Source organism: Meles meles, chromosome 16 (assembly GCF_922984935.1).
Source record: "Meles meles chromosome 16, mMelMel3.1 paternal haplotype, whole genome shotgun sequence".
NCBI lineage: Eukaryota > Metazoa > Chordata > Mammalia > Carnivora > Mustelidae > Meles > Meles meles.
Genome location: NC_060081.1, coordinates 54,019,715 through 54,038,130, shown reverse-complemented (window position 1 = coordinate 54,038,130; position 18,416 = coordinate 54,019,715). Strand labels below are relative to the sequence as shown.

Genomic DNA, 18,416 nt, shown 5'->3' with positions numbered 1-18,416 from the left:
CCCGCCAGTTCCGCCCTCTCCGCCGCCTCCCATACCCCCGCCTTATTTTCCTCTGGGGGCCGGCAGCCGGGGTCTCTGCGGGCGGGGGCTGCCCCAGACCCGGGGATTCCAGAGCACAGAGCCTTTCCCATCCCGGTTTGCTAGCCCTCTTTAATTCCCCCACGCCAGATCGCCTCCCAGAAGGATGGCAATGGGTCCGTTCTGCGCCTCTGGCTGGTGCTTTGTCCTTGCGAGGGGCCCGCTGGGGAGATACTGCCATCCCCACCAAGGAAGCCATGGCCAGATGTGGCCAGGAAGCCTCTGGAGCGTGTGCCGCCCTGAGCGATGTTGTTGTTGTTGTTTTTCCCAGGGCCTCTATGTAAAGAATTTGAATTACTCCAAATCACCATTCCGACGGCCCAGTCTCACGTGATCTCTCGAAAGAAATCCCACGCCAAACCCCTGGAACTAGGTCCCCAGAGGCGACCTCACAGACACCAGCTCTGGAGGCCTCAAGGTATCTGGCCCAACCCACGCACTCTGGATAGAGAGCCCCTGAAAGGAGTAACCGGGAGAAGACCCACGGGGTACCTCTTCTGCCATGGAGCACCCTACCTGGATGGCTAGGTCCCAGGCACCAGAGGGGGAATTAGAAAAAAGCACCAAAGGAGCGCCAAAGCCAAGGGTTCGGGAAGCTCTGGGCTGGTCGGGTCAGGAGTAGAAAGACGATATTGTACACTGAGGTTTCCTCCCAGGGGTGTGAGGTCAGGACAGGCTCCCATAGAGCTAGAAGTGATCGAAAGCCCAGTCTGGCCACTACTCTGACTTTGGCCCCAACCTCACCCAAGTTTGCCAGGCAGGTGTGAGGGGGTAGAGGGGGGACCCAGCTGGGACATCTCAGCCCCCTGAGGCTCCCACCCACAGCAGCTAAATCAGGTCAGGTTCTTCCTGGCTTCAGTCCCTGGGGGCTCACCTGTGAGGCCCTTCATGACAGAGTTCTTTCCCACCTCATCACCCTGGGCTCTTCCCCTGTCTCCTATGCCTCCAGCGCACTGGCATCTTAGCAGTCCCTCCAATGCACCAGCCCCACCCAGCCTTAGGGCTTTTGCACAGGTTCACCAAGTTTGCATCCTGGTCCTACAGATTGCTTTTCAGTGTCACCTGCTTCCAAAAGCCTTCGCTGACCTTTCTGATGAAAGTAAGCCCTCTACACACGTTCTATCCTCTCACTCTGTTTTATTATCTTATTTGTCTTCAAGGCTTTCAACACTGTTTAAGATTATCTTGTTTTGTTTTGTGTTATACGTTCGCTGTCTGGGTCCCCGCCCCCTGCAAGGTTAAACAACACCCCAGAAGAGCTTTTTATGCCCAGATGTTCACAGCTCAGGGCATAGAACAGCACTTGGTCCCTAGTCAATGCTCAAAAATGATCTGCATAAGGGCATTTGGGTGGCTCAGTCATGTAAGCATCCGATTCTTGATTTCGACTCAGGTCATGATCTCATGGGTCATGAGATCAAGTCCCGGTCAGGCTCTGTGCTCAATGGGCTTGAGATTCTTTCCCTCTGCCCCTCCCACCACTTGCGCTTGCTGGCACTCTCTCAAATCAATCAATCTTTGGCAGGGGGTGGGGGGAGTATCTATGTAATATATTCAAGGTTAGAGAGAACTGAGCAGGGATGAGGTAGACTGACTATCCCCAACAGCACGAGTTTCTGTGGGAGAGGAGATGCCAGGGCAATAAACTGGGAGACCTGCCCCTCCACATGGGACCAGTGGGATGGCCACTCCCGGCTTGGACCTGTGGGATGCTGGTGCCCTCTCGGGCCCCCGGGAACAAGAGAAGCACCCTTCTTCTCTCTTACTCCTTGCCTCACTGCCCTATTACAACCTTCACAGCCCTTTCATAGCCCTCTATGCTCCCTGAACTGCTCAGAACCTCCTTATGCCCTTCTATTACTTGCTCATTTCCTCAGGCGGGTTCCCGACTTGGCTGCCCTCTTTGGCCCCTGCCACTTGGTTACCTGGGCTACAAAGGTGCCAAGCCAGGAAGCGGGCTGTGGAGATGACAGCTTAGATCTCTAGCCCTAGAAGCCAGGTAGAGAGTTTGTCATGGCCTCTCGAGGGCAAGGACTGGTACAAAGCGCAAGTGAGCAGGACTGAGCTGGACTGAGTGGAGACAGCTGCCGGAAAGGGATTGGGGTTTAAGGGATGATCGGGGATTCTCCTGCCAGCTCTCCTGGGGTGGTCGGGTGGCTTGAGGTGGAGAGGAGAGCTGACTTTGGCACCACGTCGGCTCAATTTCACACCTGCTTCTGCTGTTTGTTGTGTATGGCTATCCTTGAACAGTGATTCGCTCTCTGAGCCTGTTTCCTAATCTGTAAGATGGGCACAATAATAGCTTAGCCCCAGGATTTTGGTGGTGATGAAGTGAGATAATACATGTTTTCCTAGGTGGTCCTGAAGGTAACCAGATGAATTAAAAGTGGGAAAACAGCTCCAGACAGTCCTCTTAGTCCCACATAAATGAATGGAATAAAACAATATCAAGAAAAGAAAGGAGGGGCGCCTGGGTGGCTCAGTTGTTAAGCATCTGCCTCCAGCTCGGGTCATGATCCCAGAGTCCTGGGATCGAGCCCCGCATCGGGCTCTCTGCTCAGTGGAGGCCTGCTTCTCCTTTCCGACTCCCTCTGTTTGTGCTCCCTCTCTCGCTGTCTCTCTGTCAAATAAATAAATAAAATCTTTAAAAAAAAAAAAGAAAAGAAAAGAAAGGAGGCTTTGTGTTTGGCTGCACGAAGAGAGAAGTAGTGGAATCTACTGACTTTCTGGGCTTCCTAATCTTCTGTCCCTTGTGCTGGGGCAGAACACACTCTGCCCTACGTGTTCTCCCTGTGATGCAGGTGGGTGTTAATAGGGACTCCCTCCTATGGCACCTTGGCTACATGCCCCATCCTCTGCTTACCACCTCCCACAGCTATCTCTCTTTTGTACATCAAGGTCTTCAAGAGCCCTGCCCCTCAAAGTGTGACTAAGGACCAAGAGCACCAGCACCCCCTGGGCACTTGTTAGAAATGCAGAAATCCCACCCCAGAACTACTGATTCAGAATCTGCATTTTAACAAAATCTCCAGAGGATTCAACCCCAGGAGATTCAAGGGCATATGAAAGGCTGCGCAGCACAACGAGACTTAGAGCACATCCATCTAAAATGCATGAGATCCATAACTTTCAAGTTTGATGGTGTTTGATGCTGTCACTGGAGATTGGATCTCAAGCTACAAGAGCACATGCATATAACATTTGGAAATTGGTATTTCATTCATCCTGGGAGGGTATATTCCTGATCTCTATTATATGATCCTATATTAATTTTCTTTTCTTTAAATCATTTAACCAAAATACTACAGAATACAGTTTTAAAAGTAAATCCCATTTAAGCTTGCAATAGAAGACTCTTTTGTATGCTTCTCCATTCCCAGATCAACTACTTTTAATTATTTCTCCTTGTATTTAAGTCTATACCTCTGCTGCCATTTCTTCATTTTTCTATGTCTAAATGTTATCTTTACGTTTCCTGCTATGGAATTAAGGATTTTGCTTTCCTACCACCCTCCCCAACACGTATCTCCAAGCACACAAACAAACTCCTTCCATCCTTCCAAAGAGCTAAGTCACTGGAGTCAATATTCAGTGCTTATATTATGACCATGGAAATATTATTGTCCAACTTTTTGTGTTTCTTGAAGTTAGCAAGTGCTTTATCATTTATTTGGTTTTCTAGGCATCAATTACGAATTTAATCCCAAAGCGACCAACAGAACTGAACATTTTGAACATCTCTAAGAACCAGAGATAATCTCATTTTCTTCTGGAGACATGCCTCCTGGAGCACCTGGCTTTTTTTTTTTTTTTTTAAGATTTTATTTATTTATTTGACAGAGAGAGATCACAAGTAGACAGAGAGGCAGGCAGAGAGAGAGAGGGAAGCAGGCTCACCGCTGAGCAGAGAGCCCGATGCGGGACTCGATTCCAGGACCCTGAGACCACGACCCGAGCCAAAGGCAGCGGCTTAACCCACTGAGCCACCCAGGCGCCCAGCATCTGCTTTTGATTCCAGCCCGGGTTGCTTACTTTCTTCACTCAGAAGCACAGCTGACACCCTGAGCGTTTTTCACATTGCTTTCCTGTGTTTAACCTCATTTCTTGACTCCCATATTGTCCCCTTAGTTTAATGCCTTGTTATGCTGAAACACATCCTCTAGTAGCTTTCGAGAAAAGAGTGTATGCAAGGTCAGATTTTTGAGAATATGCATGGCTTAAAATGTCTTTATTCTACTCTCATACTTGAGAATCATTTGGCCATATCTATGTTTTTAGGTTGGAAATTATTTTCCCTCAGAATTCTACGGGCATTGCATTATTACTCTGGGAGGAGCCAGAGCAAAACCAATCAATGAATGGTCCCAAGAGCCAGGGGCATTGGCTCTGTGTCAATGTCAAGTTCACCAGGCTTGAGTCTTTGGACAGGGGCAACTAGAGGCAGATATGCTGCCTGATTTCTGCATCTCCTCTCTGAGGGGCTGTATGGCCACTATCCCCCCCCCCAGCCCCAACATTTTTCCCTCGAAGTATGATATGTGGACAAGGATTCTGTTCTTAGTTACGATCCCCTTCACTCTAACCTCGTAAGTCACTAATCTGAGATGGGCTGGAACCTCTGTAGCCATCAGCCACTTACCAATCATCATGGGGATAGGCTTCCTTTTCAGATGATCAATCCCTTCCTTATATGTTCATTTGCCTTACTTTCATTCGCAGAGGGTAACTCTAACCTTTAGTTTGGGGGTTACTATGTTGCAGCCATCTTATATTATCGGTGCCGTTTCTGGAATCCCAGTACCTGGAACACTTCCCACAGACCACAGAGCTTAGAAACAGCCCCCTCCTGCCCCACCCTGTAGCAGTCCCATGGGAGCCCAGCGCCAGAAAGTCTCAGGGTGCTTCCTGGCAGAGCCTGTCTCTGCATTTCAGGGCTGCAGTCCTGAAAATTCCCCCACAGGGGCCCACAGGCAGCCCCCAGCTCTCAGGGGAGAGAGAGCTGCCGACAGGAAGACTGAATGATTGCCCCTGGACACAGAGCTCTGGGAACCCACAGGAGAAAGAAAGTGGCCCTTTCCCTCTTGCTCAACTGCCCACTTAGAATGCCTTCCTGGTAACTCAGATCCTCGCCAGGGCGTCCTGGAGTAGAGAATTTGCCAAGGCAGGAGGATGAGTCTTAGTTCTCAGAAATCACTGACTCCCTTCTGCCTAAGTCCTGCCTAAGCCACCAACTGCTTAGGAGGCCAAAACCAACAGCAGCCCCCTCTGTACCCCAGGGCCCCACATAGCAGTAGGTCACAATGCCCCAGCTGCCCAGTCCCAGAACAGCTAACTGAAGGGGGAGGTGAGGAGGGTGTGGTAGGGTGTGTGTGTGGAGGGGGAGATTCCCACGGAGCTGTCTGGAGTGTCTGCCAGGGCCTCACCCCTCCCGCCCACCCCCACTCTCTCCCAACAGTAGTCCTTCCTGCCACCTCCACCTCCCTCCATGACCCAGCTGTGCTTACCCAGACCCAAAGCCCTTGCTTATCCTATCCCAGTCCCTCCCAGAGGCCTGCATACTGGGGAGGGGTCCCGTAGTCCAGTGGGTCCATGTATGTCCCCCTGGGGTCTAGCGCGGCCCAGCTCTGGGACAGTGTCCTAGGGTGGGGGGCACTGGGGCTGACGATTCGTGCAGTCTCTTCCCCAGCTGGCCCAGCCTTGCTGCTGCTGCTGCTCCTGGTCAGCTTCCTGGCCTTTGACCTGCTCCACTGGTGAGTGTGCAAGCAGCCTGGCAGGCAGGCCGGAGTAGGCAAGCCAGCAAGCGGTCCACTTCCCGAAGCCCAGCCACCACCCTCTCTCTCCGCAGGCCCACAGGCCGCCCCCAGCCACAGCCCACACTTCTCCCGGGAGGCCAGAGTCAGGGGGCCGGCGAGGGTCCAGGACAGCAGGCGGCTGTCCTCCCACCTCCGGGGGCAGTCACGGGACGACTCAGCCCCCAAGAGGCTCTGCTCCTGCTGCTCCCGGGCCTGGGGCTGCTCCTGGGAGTCCGCGGCATGCCCTGGGCCCTGCTTGGCCTGGCTTTCTGCCTCCATCCTTGGGCCTGAGCGCCTTCCAGAAATACACTGGCCGTGCTGCTTCCCCAGATCACCTTTCCCTTTGTCCTGGGTTGAGCAGGCAGTAGGTACCCCTTTATCTCTGGCCTGAACTTCAGGGGACCTTTGGTATCTTGGTCCGAGTCTGAGACAGAAATAGAAGGCGAGCTAAGGGACAGGGAGCCCGGGGCAGGCGGTGGCAGCCACCTCTGAGCTTGTGAGTTGGGGGTGGCCATTCTGGCCTCCTCTGTGGTTCCAGAGAGTGAGTGCCTGGAAAGACTTACAAGAGAACAGAGTGGGACTGGATATCAGTTAGCAGGGTGGGAACAGGGATCCAAAGAGGGCTTCCCACAAGAAAGCACAAGCATCTGCCTCTGCGGGCTCACCAGACCCCCCTGCCAGCTGGAGGGTCCATGGAGGGAGATTCAGGTGAGCCTCCCATCCTGCAGTGGCTCCTCTCTTGGCTGAACCCCACCCCCACCCGGGTCACAATGGGGATCCTCAGCGGGGGGCAGGCCGGGAAGGGGGGTGAGGGACACTGGGGGCTCTGCTTGGGCTCCTAGGCCATCCTGGGTGCTGCAGGAAGCAACATGACATAGGGGGCTCTGCCTAGAGGTAAGACCCAGGCCCCAGCTCAAAGCCCCAGCCCATGCATGCTGGTACCCTCCCGACCCCTGCACTCCCATATGCCTGGAGGTCCCAGGCGCCTCCAGGGCTGCTGCTGCAGCTGGCCTGGCCCTCTTCCCAGGTGCACCAGCCATGACGCAGCAGCCACAAGTGGAGACAGATGCCATCGGGGCCGGTGAGGGGCCACCTCGGGCCACGCCCTGGTCGGCCTGGGTCACGCGGCAGGACTGGGTGCGCTGGTGCCTGTGCTACGTGCCGCGGAGCTGGGTCCAGTGGTGGGCCACGTCGGGCTGGCGGCAGCCACTCCAGCGTGTGCTGTGGGGGCTGGAGGGCTTCCTCTACCTGCTGCTGGCCCTGATGCTCTGCCATGCGCTCTTCACCACCGGCTCCTACCTGCTGAGCTCCCTGTGGCCCGTCATGGCCGCAGTGTGGCGCCACCTGCTGCCCGCCGTCCTGCTGCTGATGCTCAGCGCCCTCCCCACCCTGCTCTTCTCCGCCTCCTTCCTGCTGCTTTTCTCCACGCTGCTGAGCCTCGTGGGCCTCCTCACCTCCATGTCTCACCCAGACTACACTCAGGACTTGGACCAATAGAAGGGCAACCCCATGCCGCTGCCTGTGTCTCTTGAGCCCTGGCCTAGGGCCTGAGGCCCCAGGGAGGGGGAGGGCAGTGGCTTCAGCAGCCCCCCCACCAACCCTTCCCCATCCCTCCAGTCCCTAGCCCTGCTTGGGCCAGGCGTGATGTGGCTAGAGCTAGCCAGGGAGTCTGGCCTCACCTCTAGCCACCTCCCTCCAGCCGATGTTACAGGTACTTGGTGTGGGGCATCAGGGGCTTTGAGAAGAGGGGCAGGGCGGAAGGGTGAGTGGGGCCAGAGCTTGGCTGAGCTGCAGAGAGTTCCCACAAGGGTATGGTGACACCATCAGGGCTCCCTTAGCAACTGGCAGCCGTTTTTTCTTGAAGCTCTCAGATGTCTCAGGTGCAGATCATTGGGAACTTCTAGCTAGGTAGCCCTGGGCTGGCCATTCTTTCCACTAACCCTCCCTCTTTCCCCAAGCTCTAGAAAGGGCCCACTGACAGAAACCTAGCTGAGAGAGGGCTGACCAGGAACCCCATGAGACCTCAACTAACTCACCTCCCACTCCTTTCTGCCCAGACATCCCCCACTCCTGACTGCCTACCTTCTGCCTCAGTGAGCATCCCCAAGTCTGGGAAGTGGGCCAACTAGGGTAGTGAGCATCCCAGAGGAGACCTACTTTAAGATTCCTAAGGTCTGTGATGGAAAAATGAACAAGAAGTCCCATTTCCCCACACAATATGTGGCCATGCCCAATTAATTCTTTTGGATTTAGTGGGTTCCAGCCCTGTCATGGGGTTGTGGTGAGTCAAAGGCAATACCATCTTTGTGTGAGGGACTTTGTAAAGACCAGAAAACTGTAAGATCTTATATTGAAGTCTGAGAATAATCTGTAGGCTCAAAGGGTCTTTTGACCCTGAAGGGGGTTGAAAGGGGAAGAGGAAGCTTCCCTAGGCCTTCAGAGAAAGGCTTCAGAGAAATGCATACAGTTTTGGCCCTCCGATGGTAAACAGGGGTGGATGGGTGTGGATGAGATGTAAAAGGTCATGTGACATGAAATCTCGAAACGCGCACATGTTGAGCTCTCCTGATTGTGAAATGTTTGGGGCTGGGGCCTGGCGCCAGGAGATTCCTGAACAGCTGTGTGAATGGAGAAAGCAGAGCCCAGGGTTTCTGTAGCTGTCCCGACTGCTGCTCACTGCTCCAGAAAGGTCTGGAAGGGGGCATCCCTTCGTGCCCAGCATCCTGGCCCTTCACACAGCAGCTAACCCTCCAAACAAAACCGTGATCTGTTATTCCCAAGCAAGGCACATGGGAGATAGTTTTATCCATGGCTCAGACCCACCCGCCGGACCCCTACCCAGTTCCTGACCCTCCCTGTCTTCCAGTCGTGACCCCACTAGATGTCTAACCCTAAAATTTCTGCTCCTGAAACCCTAGAACCAAAGTTCCCCTCTCCTGCTGCCTGAACATTCAGGCCATGGGAACCAGCTCCTAGAGCCTAAGTTTATTTTTGCTAAAAGCCCTTTGCTGTGGGGTTTCATAACCACGCAGGCCACCAGTCAGAGGCCTTCAGCGTTGGTACCCCAAACCCTAGACACAGCCCTTCCTTACTGTTTCCTTGTGGTTCTGCCTCAAATGTGGCCTGGTAGGAAGGGCAAGGGGGGACATGGAGGTGCTGAAGCCTCCTGGTTCGCATGAGCCCTGGGGTATTAGCTGAGGGTGGGTTTGAATCCCAGCACTGTTACTTTCTAGCTCCATGGCCCTGGTGGAAATTGTTAAACCTTCTTAAATTTCCTTCTCCTCAAGGGTAAAACCAAGGCAAGAACACCTGTTTAAGGGCCCCTGTGGGGCTTGTGGCATGTGGGCAAAATTCCTGGACTGACTCCTCATGCCACACACTATAGCTATGCCATCCCATTTTAGAGATGAGGAGTCAGACTTGGGATTGCCGTTTGCCAGCACAAAGCCAGCTGGTTTGAATCCTGGTTCACCCCAGTGGGCAACTCCAGCAAACGCAATGGAGGAAATACAACCAAATGGAAGACACTGGGGCTTCTCGATGCCTGTTCCTAAAAGCTCCTGTCAGGGATGAAGCCAGGATGCCAGTCCTGGGTCTCTCATGGACTTGGCTGGTCATTGCTGGCCAGCGACATCACTCCAGAGTCTCGGGGCCATTCTGATTAAGGGAGAGAAGAGGTTTTGGACTGGACTGGGCATATTGTGGGGATGAGGGCAGGAAGGGCTTGGGAAGAAGCAAGGAGACCTTCTGCCCTTCCCCACATAAATATATACCTTCCACCCTCCTGTGTCTGCTGGTAGAGGATAAGGTGGTAGAGCTGGACTGCAGAGCAGATGGGCAATATTTATCGAATTAGATCAACCCATACCCTGTGACCCAGCAATCCAAAATGAAGTTCCGGAGAGGCCCATCAGGGCCTGGCTCATCAGAGTGGTCCCACCAGGACCAGAAGTCTAAGTGTCACCTGGGAGCTGGCTAGAAATGCAGACTCTCAGGCCCCACCCCAGGCCTGTGGAATAAGAACCTGCATTTTAACAAGATCCCAGGTGCTACACATGCACACCGATGTCTGAGACGCACAGCATCAGGGGCTATGTTTGAGAGGGATGGCTGTACCATTGGTGGTGGCAGGACTGGGAAAGGTAAAATAAGGTGGACGAGCACAGTGCTGGGAGAGGAAGCTATACCTATTGATCTGGAAATCCTAGCACCGAGAGAAAAGAAACTCACTGAATGAGAAATAATACAATTCCTTTTACACAAATTTAGAATGTATGCCAGCAAACCACCCCCCTCCCCGAACACGTGAAAACAAAAGATAGAATGGAATGACCAATTCTAAAGGCAGGCAAGGGGAGTGGAGTATACAGATAAAAGGGAAGTGGAGGGACCTTGGTATCACGAACATAATTCCTGAAATTCCTTTAAATGTAGATAAAGTGACTTGCTTAGAGGTAAAAGGCTTAAAAATGCAAGCCTGGGGCAAATGGACAGGCTGGAATGAAGTTCTAAGCCTTTTCCTATTTGGGCCAAGAAAGGAGATCTGCTCCGTTGGCCTGAGTAACCTGGACAGCGGGGTCGGTGTCTTTGTCCGGCCTCCCGCACCACAGCGCGCAGCCCGCTTCCAGTCACTCGCGTAGCTGGGCCAGAAGGATAATCAGATCAGGCAGGGGAGAAGGCACGGGAGCAGAGGGGGCGTCAGCCTCGAGGGCCATCGCATCTAAGTAAGCAGAGAAGAGAGATAGGTTGGGGGGCACCTAGGAGCAGGAGCGTCGGGTAGGACTCTCCTCAGCCCCATGTACAGAGAGCACCGAGAAAGAGCAGTCAGGACGGCGGGCCCGAGAGTGGGGTCAAGGGGGCTCAGGAGGGCACCATTGAGACATTGTCAGTGGCCACCCTGGTGAAGGTTGAAGGGTCCCTGGAAGGAGGGGGTGTGCGGCGCCGGGGGATCCTCCAAGGGCCAGCTTCGGAAAGCCGAGAGGGGAGGTCACTCCGGGAGAAGGAGGCAAGTGTTGGGCACTACGCAATGCGCTCAGGTGCGCGGAAGAGGGGCCGGGGCGATGGCTGGAGGGCGTCCAACCGGGCGCGTTGCCCGTGCGGGCAGAGCGAGGCGGTCAAGGGCCTGAGGCTGAGAAGAAAATGCTAAGCCAAGCTGGGGATCGGAGGCCTGTGAGTACCCACAAAAGGAAGGAGCTAGGCATCCCCGGAATCGGCACCTCGGGGAATCGCAACCCGCGCCGCCGGCGACCGAGGATGCCAGGAGCGCCCCCTAGCGGAGATTTCCCTCTCCGTAATGAAGGCAACGAAGGGTCAGGTTTCTTTGGGGTGTGGGGAGGAAGGGGAGAGGTCTCTCACAGGCCGGGACACTAGCCCTGGGGGCGAGGGTGGATCCTGGCGCCAGAGAGGGGCACCTTCGGGCTCATTGCCGTCACGGTAGAGGCTTCGGTGATTCCTGACCCCCTTCCCCAAATCTCCAGCCTGGATCCCCCAGCCGGAAACCCAGAGGCATCAAGGGCTGAGCTCATGAGAATCCTGGAGAAGGAAAGGTCCAATATAGTCCGCTTCACTGTCTCAAGGGACTTCTGGCTCACCCCTAATCCATGATCCCATTCCTTTTGGGGGAAAGAGCTGTCTTTTGTGAGGTCTTGTCGGGGTTTGGGTGCAACAAATTTTAAACACTGTTTGTTTTTTTCCTGCTGAGCAATCATCTATATTCTGGGTCTTTCTTCCTTTATACTGCCCCCTTGCCTTTCAAATATTTTCCATCTTAAAAATAAAAGAACTTGATTTAAGATCTTGTTGCTTCTACCATATTTCCTGGTCTGTATCTTTAAACGTCTCACAAAAGCCCCACAATATTTACAATTGATATGTGATACTGCATACTTGCAAAATACTTGTAACATATATGAAAGTCATAAAGTCCTCTAACCTGAAGGATACCACATCCATCTAAAAGCCAGATGTTATCAGTACGTTATCAGGCCTCTCGCTCTGCATTCATCATCTAACTGTGCAAGCTGAGGTTCCCAAACAGTGGCATATGGGATTGCTATTCATAGGCACCTTTGACTTGATCTTAATTTTAAAGAAACTCCTAAGGTGCCACCATTAAGAATTACGTAGATTACTGTAGAACCTTGAGAGTTAACCTTTATCCAGCTAAGGAAATTCCTTTCCATTCCTGATTTGCTAACAGTTTTTATTGTGAATGGATATTGAATGATAAAATTGTTTTGTTTTTCTGCATCTACTATAAGGACAACTTGGTTATTTTCCTTTATTCTTTTTATATTCTTTTATGTATATGAATTACATTTTTAGGTGTCTTAATATTGAACTCTTCCTAGGAAAAAAACCCCATCCTGGTTCCTTTTTAATTGATGTATAATTCACACACACATTTTGTGTGCAAGTAAAATGCACAAATCTTGGAAGTACAGCTCAAGGAATTTTTACATACTTGTATGTGTGTCCATGTAACTGCTGCACAGATCAAGATATAGAACTTTTCCATCATCCCCGAAAGTTCCATTATGTCCTTTCCCAATCAATACCTTCCCCCATACGTAACCTGTATCATGGCTTCTATCACAACAGATTACCCTATTCTTGAACTCATACGGAACAAAGTCATACAAAATGGACTCTATTGTCTAGATTCTTTCAAGGTTACAACTGTGAGATTCACCCATGTTGTTTCATCTCTCAGTAGTCGGCCCTCCTTTATCAGTGTGTATCCACTGTAAGGAAAGCAACAACTTACTTAATTACTCTATTGCTAAAGGACATTTGGCTTGTTTCTAAGTTTTGGCTATTATGAATAAAACTTATATGAATATCCTTGGACAAGTTTTTTGGTTGACAGATGCACTCATTTCTTTTGAAGTGCAATTGTTGGATCATAGAGCATGTAAATGTTCCAACTTTAGCAAATGCTGCCCAATAATTTTCAAGATGATTTGTACCAAGCAGTGATTCCACTGCTTTTTTCCAGCCTATCCACCAAATTCATTGTTTGGGGTTTCTGCTTTCTCCTAGTCATCAGATATGGTATTTCCATTTGTTTCTCATTTTCATTTTTGCTTGGGTGATTTCTGAGAGGAGGAAGAAATACCAACTTTATCATCTTCAAACTGCACAACCTCTTTCCTTTTTATTTTTTTCAAATATTTATTTTAGAGAGGGAGAGGGGCAGAAGGAGAGGGAGAGAAACTCAAGCAGGCTCCCCACTGAGCACAGAGCCTGACCAGGGGCTCGATCCCATCACCCTGAGATCGTGACCTGACCTGAAGCCAAGAGTCGGAAGTTCAACTGAGCCACCCAAGCACCCTGAACTGCTTTCTTTTTTAAAGCCAAGTATGCAAGGGTGGTTTAACATTAAAATACACATATAAACATAACAATGTAATTTACCATATTATCAAACTAAAAACTACATATGATCATTTCAATAGATGCAGAAAAGGCATTTCACAAATCCAACATTCATTCCTGATTAAAAATAGAACAAAACTCTCAACAACCTAGGAATAGAAGGAAACTTCCTCAACTGTATAGGAGGCATCTATGAGAAATAGGGGTGCCTTGCTGGCTTGGTCAGTGGAGCATGTGACTCTTGATCTCAGTGTTCTGACTTTGAGCCCCACTTTGGGTATAAAGATAAAATCTTAAAAAAAATTTTAAAATATTAAGTATTTAGGGGCACCTGGGTGGTTTAGTGGGTTAAGCCTCTGCTTTCAGCTCGGGTCATGATCTCAGGGTCCTAGGATCAAGCCCCACATCGGGCTTTCTGCTCGGCAGGGAGCCTGCTTCCCCCCTCTCTCTGCTTGCCTCTCTGCCTACTTGTGATCTCTCTCTGTGTCAAGTAAATAAATAAAATTTTTAAAAAATTAAATATTTTAAAGCATTTAAATATTTTTATATTAAATAAAAATTAAATATTTAAACACTTTAAAAAATAAAATCTTAAAAAAGAAAAAAATAGCTGATCTCACACTTGGTGAAAAACTGAACCCTTTCCTCTTAAGATTAGGAAAAAAGTATGTCTGTTCTTACCATTTCTATTCAACACTGTAGTAGATGTCCTAGCCAGTGCAATAAGGCAAGAAATATAAATAGAAAGCATACAGATTGGAAAACAAGAAGTGAAGCTATCTTTATTTGCAGACAACAGGACGGCCCATGTAGAGAATCTAAGGGAATCTATAAAAAAGCTACTGGGACTAAAAAGGTAATTTAGCAAAGTAACTATTATGTACATGGTCACCATTATGATATAAAATCCATACCAAAAAAATCAATTGTGTTTCTCTGTACTAGCAATGAATGATCAGAAATAGAAATTTAAAAAGCAGGATGCCTGGGTGGCTCAGTTTGTTAGGCATCTACCTTCAACTCAGGTCATGATCCCAGGGTCCTGGGATTGAGTTCTGGATCAGGCTCCTTGCTCAGTGGGGCGCCTGCTTCTCCCTCTGCCTGCCGCTCCCCCTACTTGTGTTCTTTTTAAAAAATAAATAAAATATTTTTTGAAAAAGAAGCTTAAAAAGAAGTATTATTTAAAATTTTTAAAAAATGTAGTTAGAGGTAAATCTGGCGACAGATGTGAAAGATCTGTACACTGATACCAAAATGTTGTTGAGAGATATTAAAGACCTACATAATGGAGAGATATATCTTATTGATGAAATGGATGACCCAATAATGCTAAGATGTCAATTTTTCCCAAATTTAATCTAGATATTCAATACAATCCCAGTAAAAATCCCAGCGCTTGTATAGAAATAAGCTGATTTAAAAACTCATACAGAAGGGATGCTTGGGTGGCACAGTTCACTAAGCATCTGACTCTTGCTTTCGGCTCAGGTTGTGATCTCACGGTGGTGCGATCTAGCCCCATATTGGGCTCCACGCCAGTGTGGAGTCTGCTTAAAACTCTCTCTGCCCTTTCCCCCTACTCTCTCTCTCTCTCTAAAGTAAATAAATAAATTTTAAAAACTCATACAGAAATGTAAAGGATCTAGAATAGCCAAAACAACTTTGATAAAGAAGAGCAAAGCTAGAGGACAAACACTACCTGATTTCCAGACTTACCATAAAGCTATAATAATCAAGAGAGTATGGCATTAGCATAGAGACAGACAAATAGAGCAATGGAACAGAACATGGAGTCCAGAAATAAATCCATTCATATATGTACAGCAGATTTTCAACAAAGGTGCAAAGAGAACTTAGTGAGGAAATGATAGTCTTCAAATAGTGTTGGAATCATTGGCTATTCATATGCAAAAAAAATTCAATCACCTTGAACTATATACAAAAATTAATTCAAAACAGATCACAGACCTAAATGTAAAACCCCAAACCACAAACCTTCTAGAAGAAAACACAGGAGAACAGTTGTGACCTTGGGTTAGGCAAAGGATTCTTAGATATGACACCAAAAGTATAATCCATTAAAGAAAAATAAACTGCCCCTGATCAAAACTAAAATTGTCTGGGGTGCCTGGGTGACGCAGTGGGTTAAAGCCTCTGGCTTCAGCTCAGGTCATGATCCCAGGGTCCTGGGATCGAGCCCTACATCAGGCTCTCTGCTCAGCGGGGGGCCTGCTTCCCCTCCTCTCTCTGCCTGCCTCTCTGCCTACTTGTGATCTCTGTCTGTCAAATAAATAAATAAAATCTTTAAAAAAACACAAAAAAACTAAAATTGTCTGTTTTTCAAAAGATACTGCTAAGAAAAAGACAAGCCATGGAAGGAAAAGTACTGGAAAGCCATACATCTCTTAAAGGAATTGGATCCAGGACAGAAAGTTCTCAAAGCCCAATAATAAGTTAAAAAAGGGGAAGGATGGGGGGAGAGGAGGAACAAACAATCTGAAAAGAAACTTTACCAAAGAAGATAAATAGATCGCTAGTAAGCACAGGAAAAGACATTCAATTTCATTAGTCATTATGGAAATGCAAAGTAAAATCACACTATTATAATAGCTAATATTAGAAAGACTAATACCAAGTGTTGATGAGGATGTGGGAGAACTCTATCCCTCACACACTGCTGGCGTGAATGTAAAATGGGACAACCACTGTGGAAGAATGTTTGTCAGTTTCTTTAAAAGTTAAACCTACATCCACCATATGATCTAGCCATTTCATTCTAAGTATGAGAAATGAAAACATGTGTCCCTACAAAGATTTGTGCATAAATATTCATAGCAACTTTATTTGCAATAGGCAAAAACTAAAAATAACTCAAATGTCCATCAACGGGTGAACAGATAAACATTGGTACAGCCATGCAAGAGACTACTACTCAGGTGTAAAAAAGAGCGAGCTACTGATACACGTAACAACATGAACTTCCATGTTGAGCCGTCTTTCCAGCTAATTAGGCTGAGTGAAAGCAGCCATGTTTAAAAAAGGGTACCTATCGAATGGTTCCATGTAAAATTCTGGGAAACGCAAACTGATCCATAGTAACAGAAAGCAAATCAGTATCAGTGGTTCCTTGGTGTGGGAAGTAGGGAGATGTGAGGAGGTTGTGGGGAGAGAACAAGGGAAAGGTTTACGAAGAGGCAGAAAGATAAATTTCATTATCTTGACTATGACGGTTTCATGAATGTATACGTGTCAACATTTATGAAATTGTAGATTTGAAATAGATGCAGATTGAGTTACATCTCAATAAAGCAGTATTTTTTGGTTTTTAAGCATAGGCCCACTTTCTTGTAGTCAGAGTTTATCTTTCACCAATTGTACATGGTGGAGGTAAACATTAAAATGAACTCAACACACAATCTATGCAAGGACCTGGACAATGTAACAGAAGGCAAGTTATCTACTCCTGCTGGGAAACTTTCAGTTTGGTTAAAATGTTTGGGAAAAAAATTCCAGTGATTTTTTTTTCTCAAAAGACTTTTCTTTTCCTTGGAAAATAAAGGCTGATGTTACAACTGATGTACTCATGCATCTTTTACTACTTTCAGGAATATCTTGGTATGGCAAAGGAAAGGATGTTGGAACCAAGATTGCAGGGTATTCTGGGTGGCTCAGTCAGTTGAGCGTCTGACTCTTGATTTTGACTTGGGTCATGATATCAGGGTCATGGGATCCAGCCCCATGTTGGGCTCTGAGCTCAGCACAAAGTCTGAGATCCTCTCTCTCCCTCTGCCCCTCCCCCTGCTTGCTCTCTCTCTAAAAAATAAAATAAAATAAATGAATTATCTAAAAAACCAAGATTCCATGAAAAAACACACACCAAGATTCCATGAATGAGAGGGAGTCTATATAAGATAGTCTTTTTTTCTTTTTTTAAAAGATTTTATTTATTTGAGAGACAGTAAGAGAGAGCACAAGCACGGGGAGGGAAAGGGAGAAGCAGCCTCCCCACGGAGCAGGGAGTCCAACACAGGGCTCAATCCCAGGACCCCAGGATCATGACCTGAGCCGAAGGCAGACGCCCCACTGACTGAGCCACCCAGGCGCTGCTATGTGAGATTGCCTTATTAAATGATTTGTCAATGGTCAAATATGGGTGGTTTTTGAGAAAATGAAGTTTGAGTTCTGTCATGCTTAACTAGCAAATTGTGTGCCTACATACTGGGAAGACTAAAATTCTCACCATTTTTACATCTCAAAACAAAGGCCAGGACACACTGCAAATGTATGTAATGACCTGTATGTGGGTATTTTTGAAGTTTCTTATTTCCCAGTCATAACCAAATAAAATCTCTGAGAGAAGTCAAGCGCCTTGTACTATAATACGCTTATATGACCGAGTAAAAATAAAATAATTTATCTCCATTCTGCTCTTGTGGTAGATTTCAAGTGTGTGTTGGGAAGCGGAAGGAAAGGTTATGAAACCCGCTGTGGGCAATGGGAGCTACACAGTGAAATGGGCGGGAGATGGGAAGTGCACAGGTAGAATGACAGGGACGTGGAGTACAATGAACAGTCTCAAAGTTGCTTACACAGAATTCCAGAACTGGGATGGGGTTTGAAGAGAATGGGAAGAACTCAAGAAGGATTGGTAAGGGAGGAGAAAAGGAGTTTTTAGAGAATACGATGGCAAGCAATGGACAGGGCTGGATAAGACTGGGTGAAAAGTATTACTTTCTTCTCCTGACCATTAGTCCAGGTGGACAATTCTCTCCAGCGACACTGAGAAACTCCAGAGCCAGAGGTACGAAAGAGTCCAGACAGAAAGGGTTTTGAAGAAAAGCAGAAAAGAGTGAACAAGGGGTTGGGCAAACTGAGGCAGCTGAAGAGGGCTGCTCTGAGAATGAATTTTTGTTACCGAAAAGAAACAAGTTTTTGCAACAGTAAAAATAACAAACCTAATATCTTAACTCCCTAAAAAAAGGCTTTTTCTTTCTTCTTTTTTTTTTTTTTTTACATGTTCCCTTACACTTTTTGTCTATACCAAAGAAAACCAAGCTTGTTTGTCTCTTTGGATTCTCAAATACCCTGTCAAGGTTGCTCTCTAAAAGGTTTTATTAATTCACCTTGTCTCTACCAGCTTCCCCAGCACTAGCGGGTTAATTTAACAGC

The 18,416-nt window shown here is 48.2% G+C and overlaps 2 protein-coding genes across 2 annotated transcripts; both read left to right on the top strand.

The window, feature by feature from the left end:
• The first annotated feature begins 5,563 nt into the window (after positions 1–5,563).
• On the top strand, positions 5,564–6,161 carry C16H20orf141 (chromosome 16 C20orf141 homolog). Its single transcript, XM_045980438.1, is given in 3 exon segments — positions 5,564–5,684; positions 5,687–5,828; positions 5,924–6,161. Coding segments are annotated over 3 exon segments (501 nt in total).
• A 726-nt stretch (positions 6,162–6,887) lies between these two features.
• On the top strand, positions 6,888–7,367 carry TMEM239 (transmembrane protein 239). Its single transcript, XM_045980372.1, has one exon. It carries the CDS (start codon positions 6,909–6,911, stop codon positions 7,365–7,367), a length of 459 nt encoding a protein of 152 aa, XP_045836328.1. The 5' UTR covers positions 6,888–6,908.
• Positions 7,368–18,416: the final 11,049 nt, after the last annotated feature.

Coding starts and splice junctions, on each gene's coding strand:
- TMEM239 (XM_045980372.1), top strand. CDS start 6,909: ATGACGCAGCAGCCACAAGTGGAGACAGATGCCATCGGGGCCGGTGAG.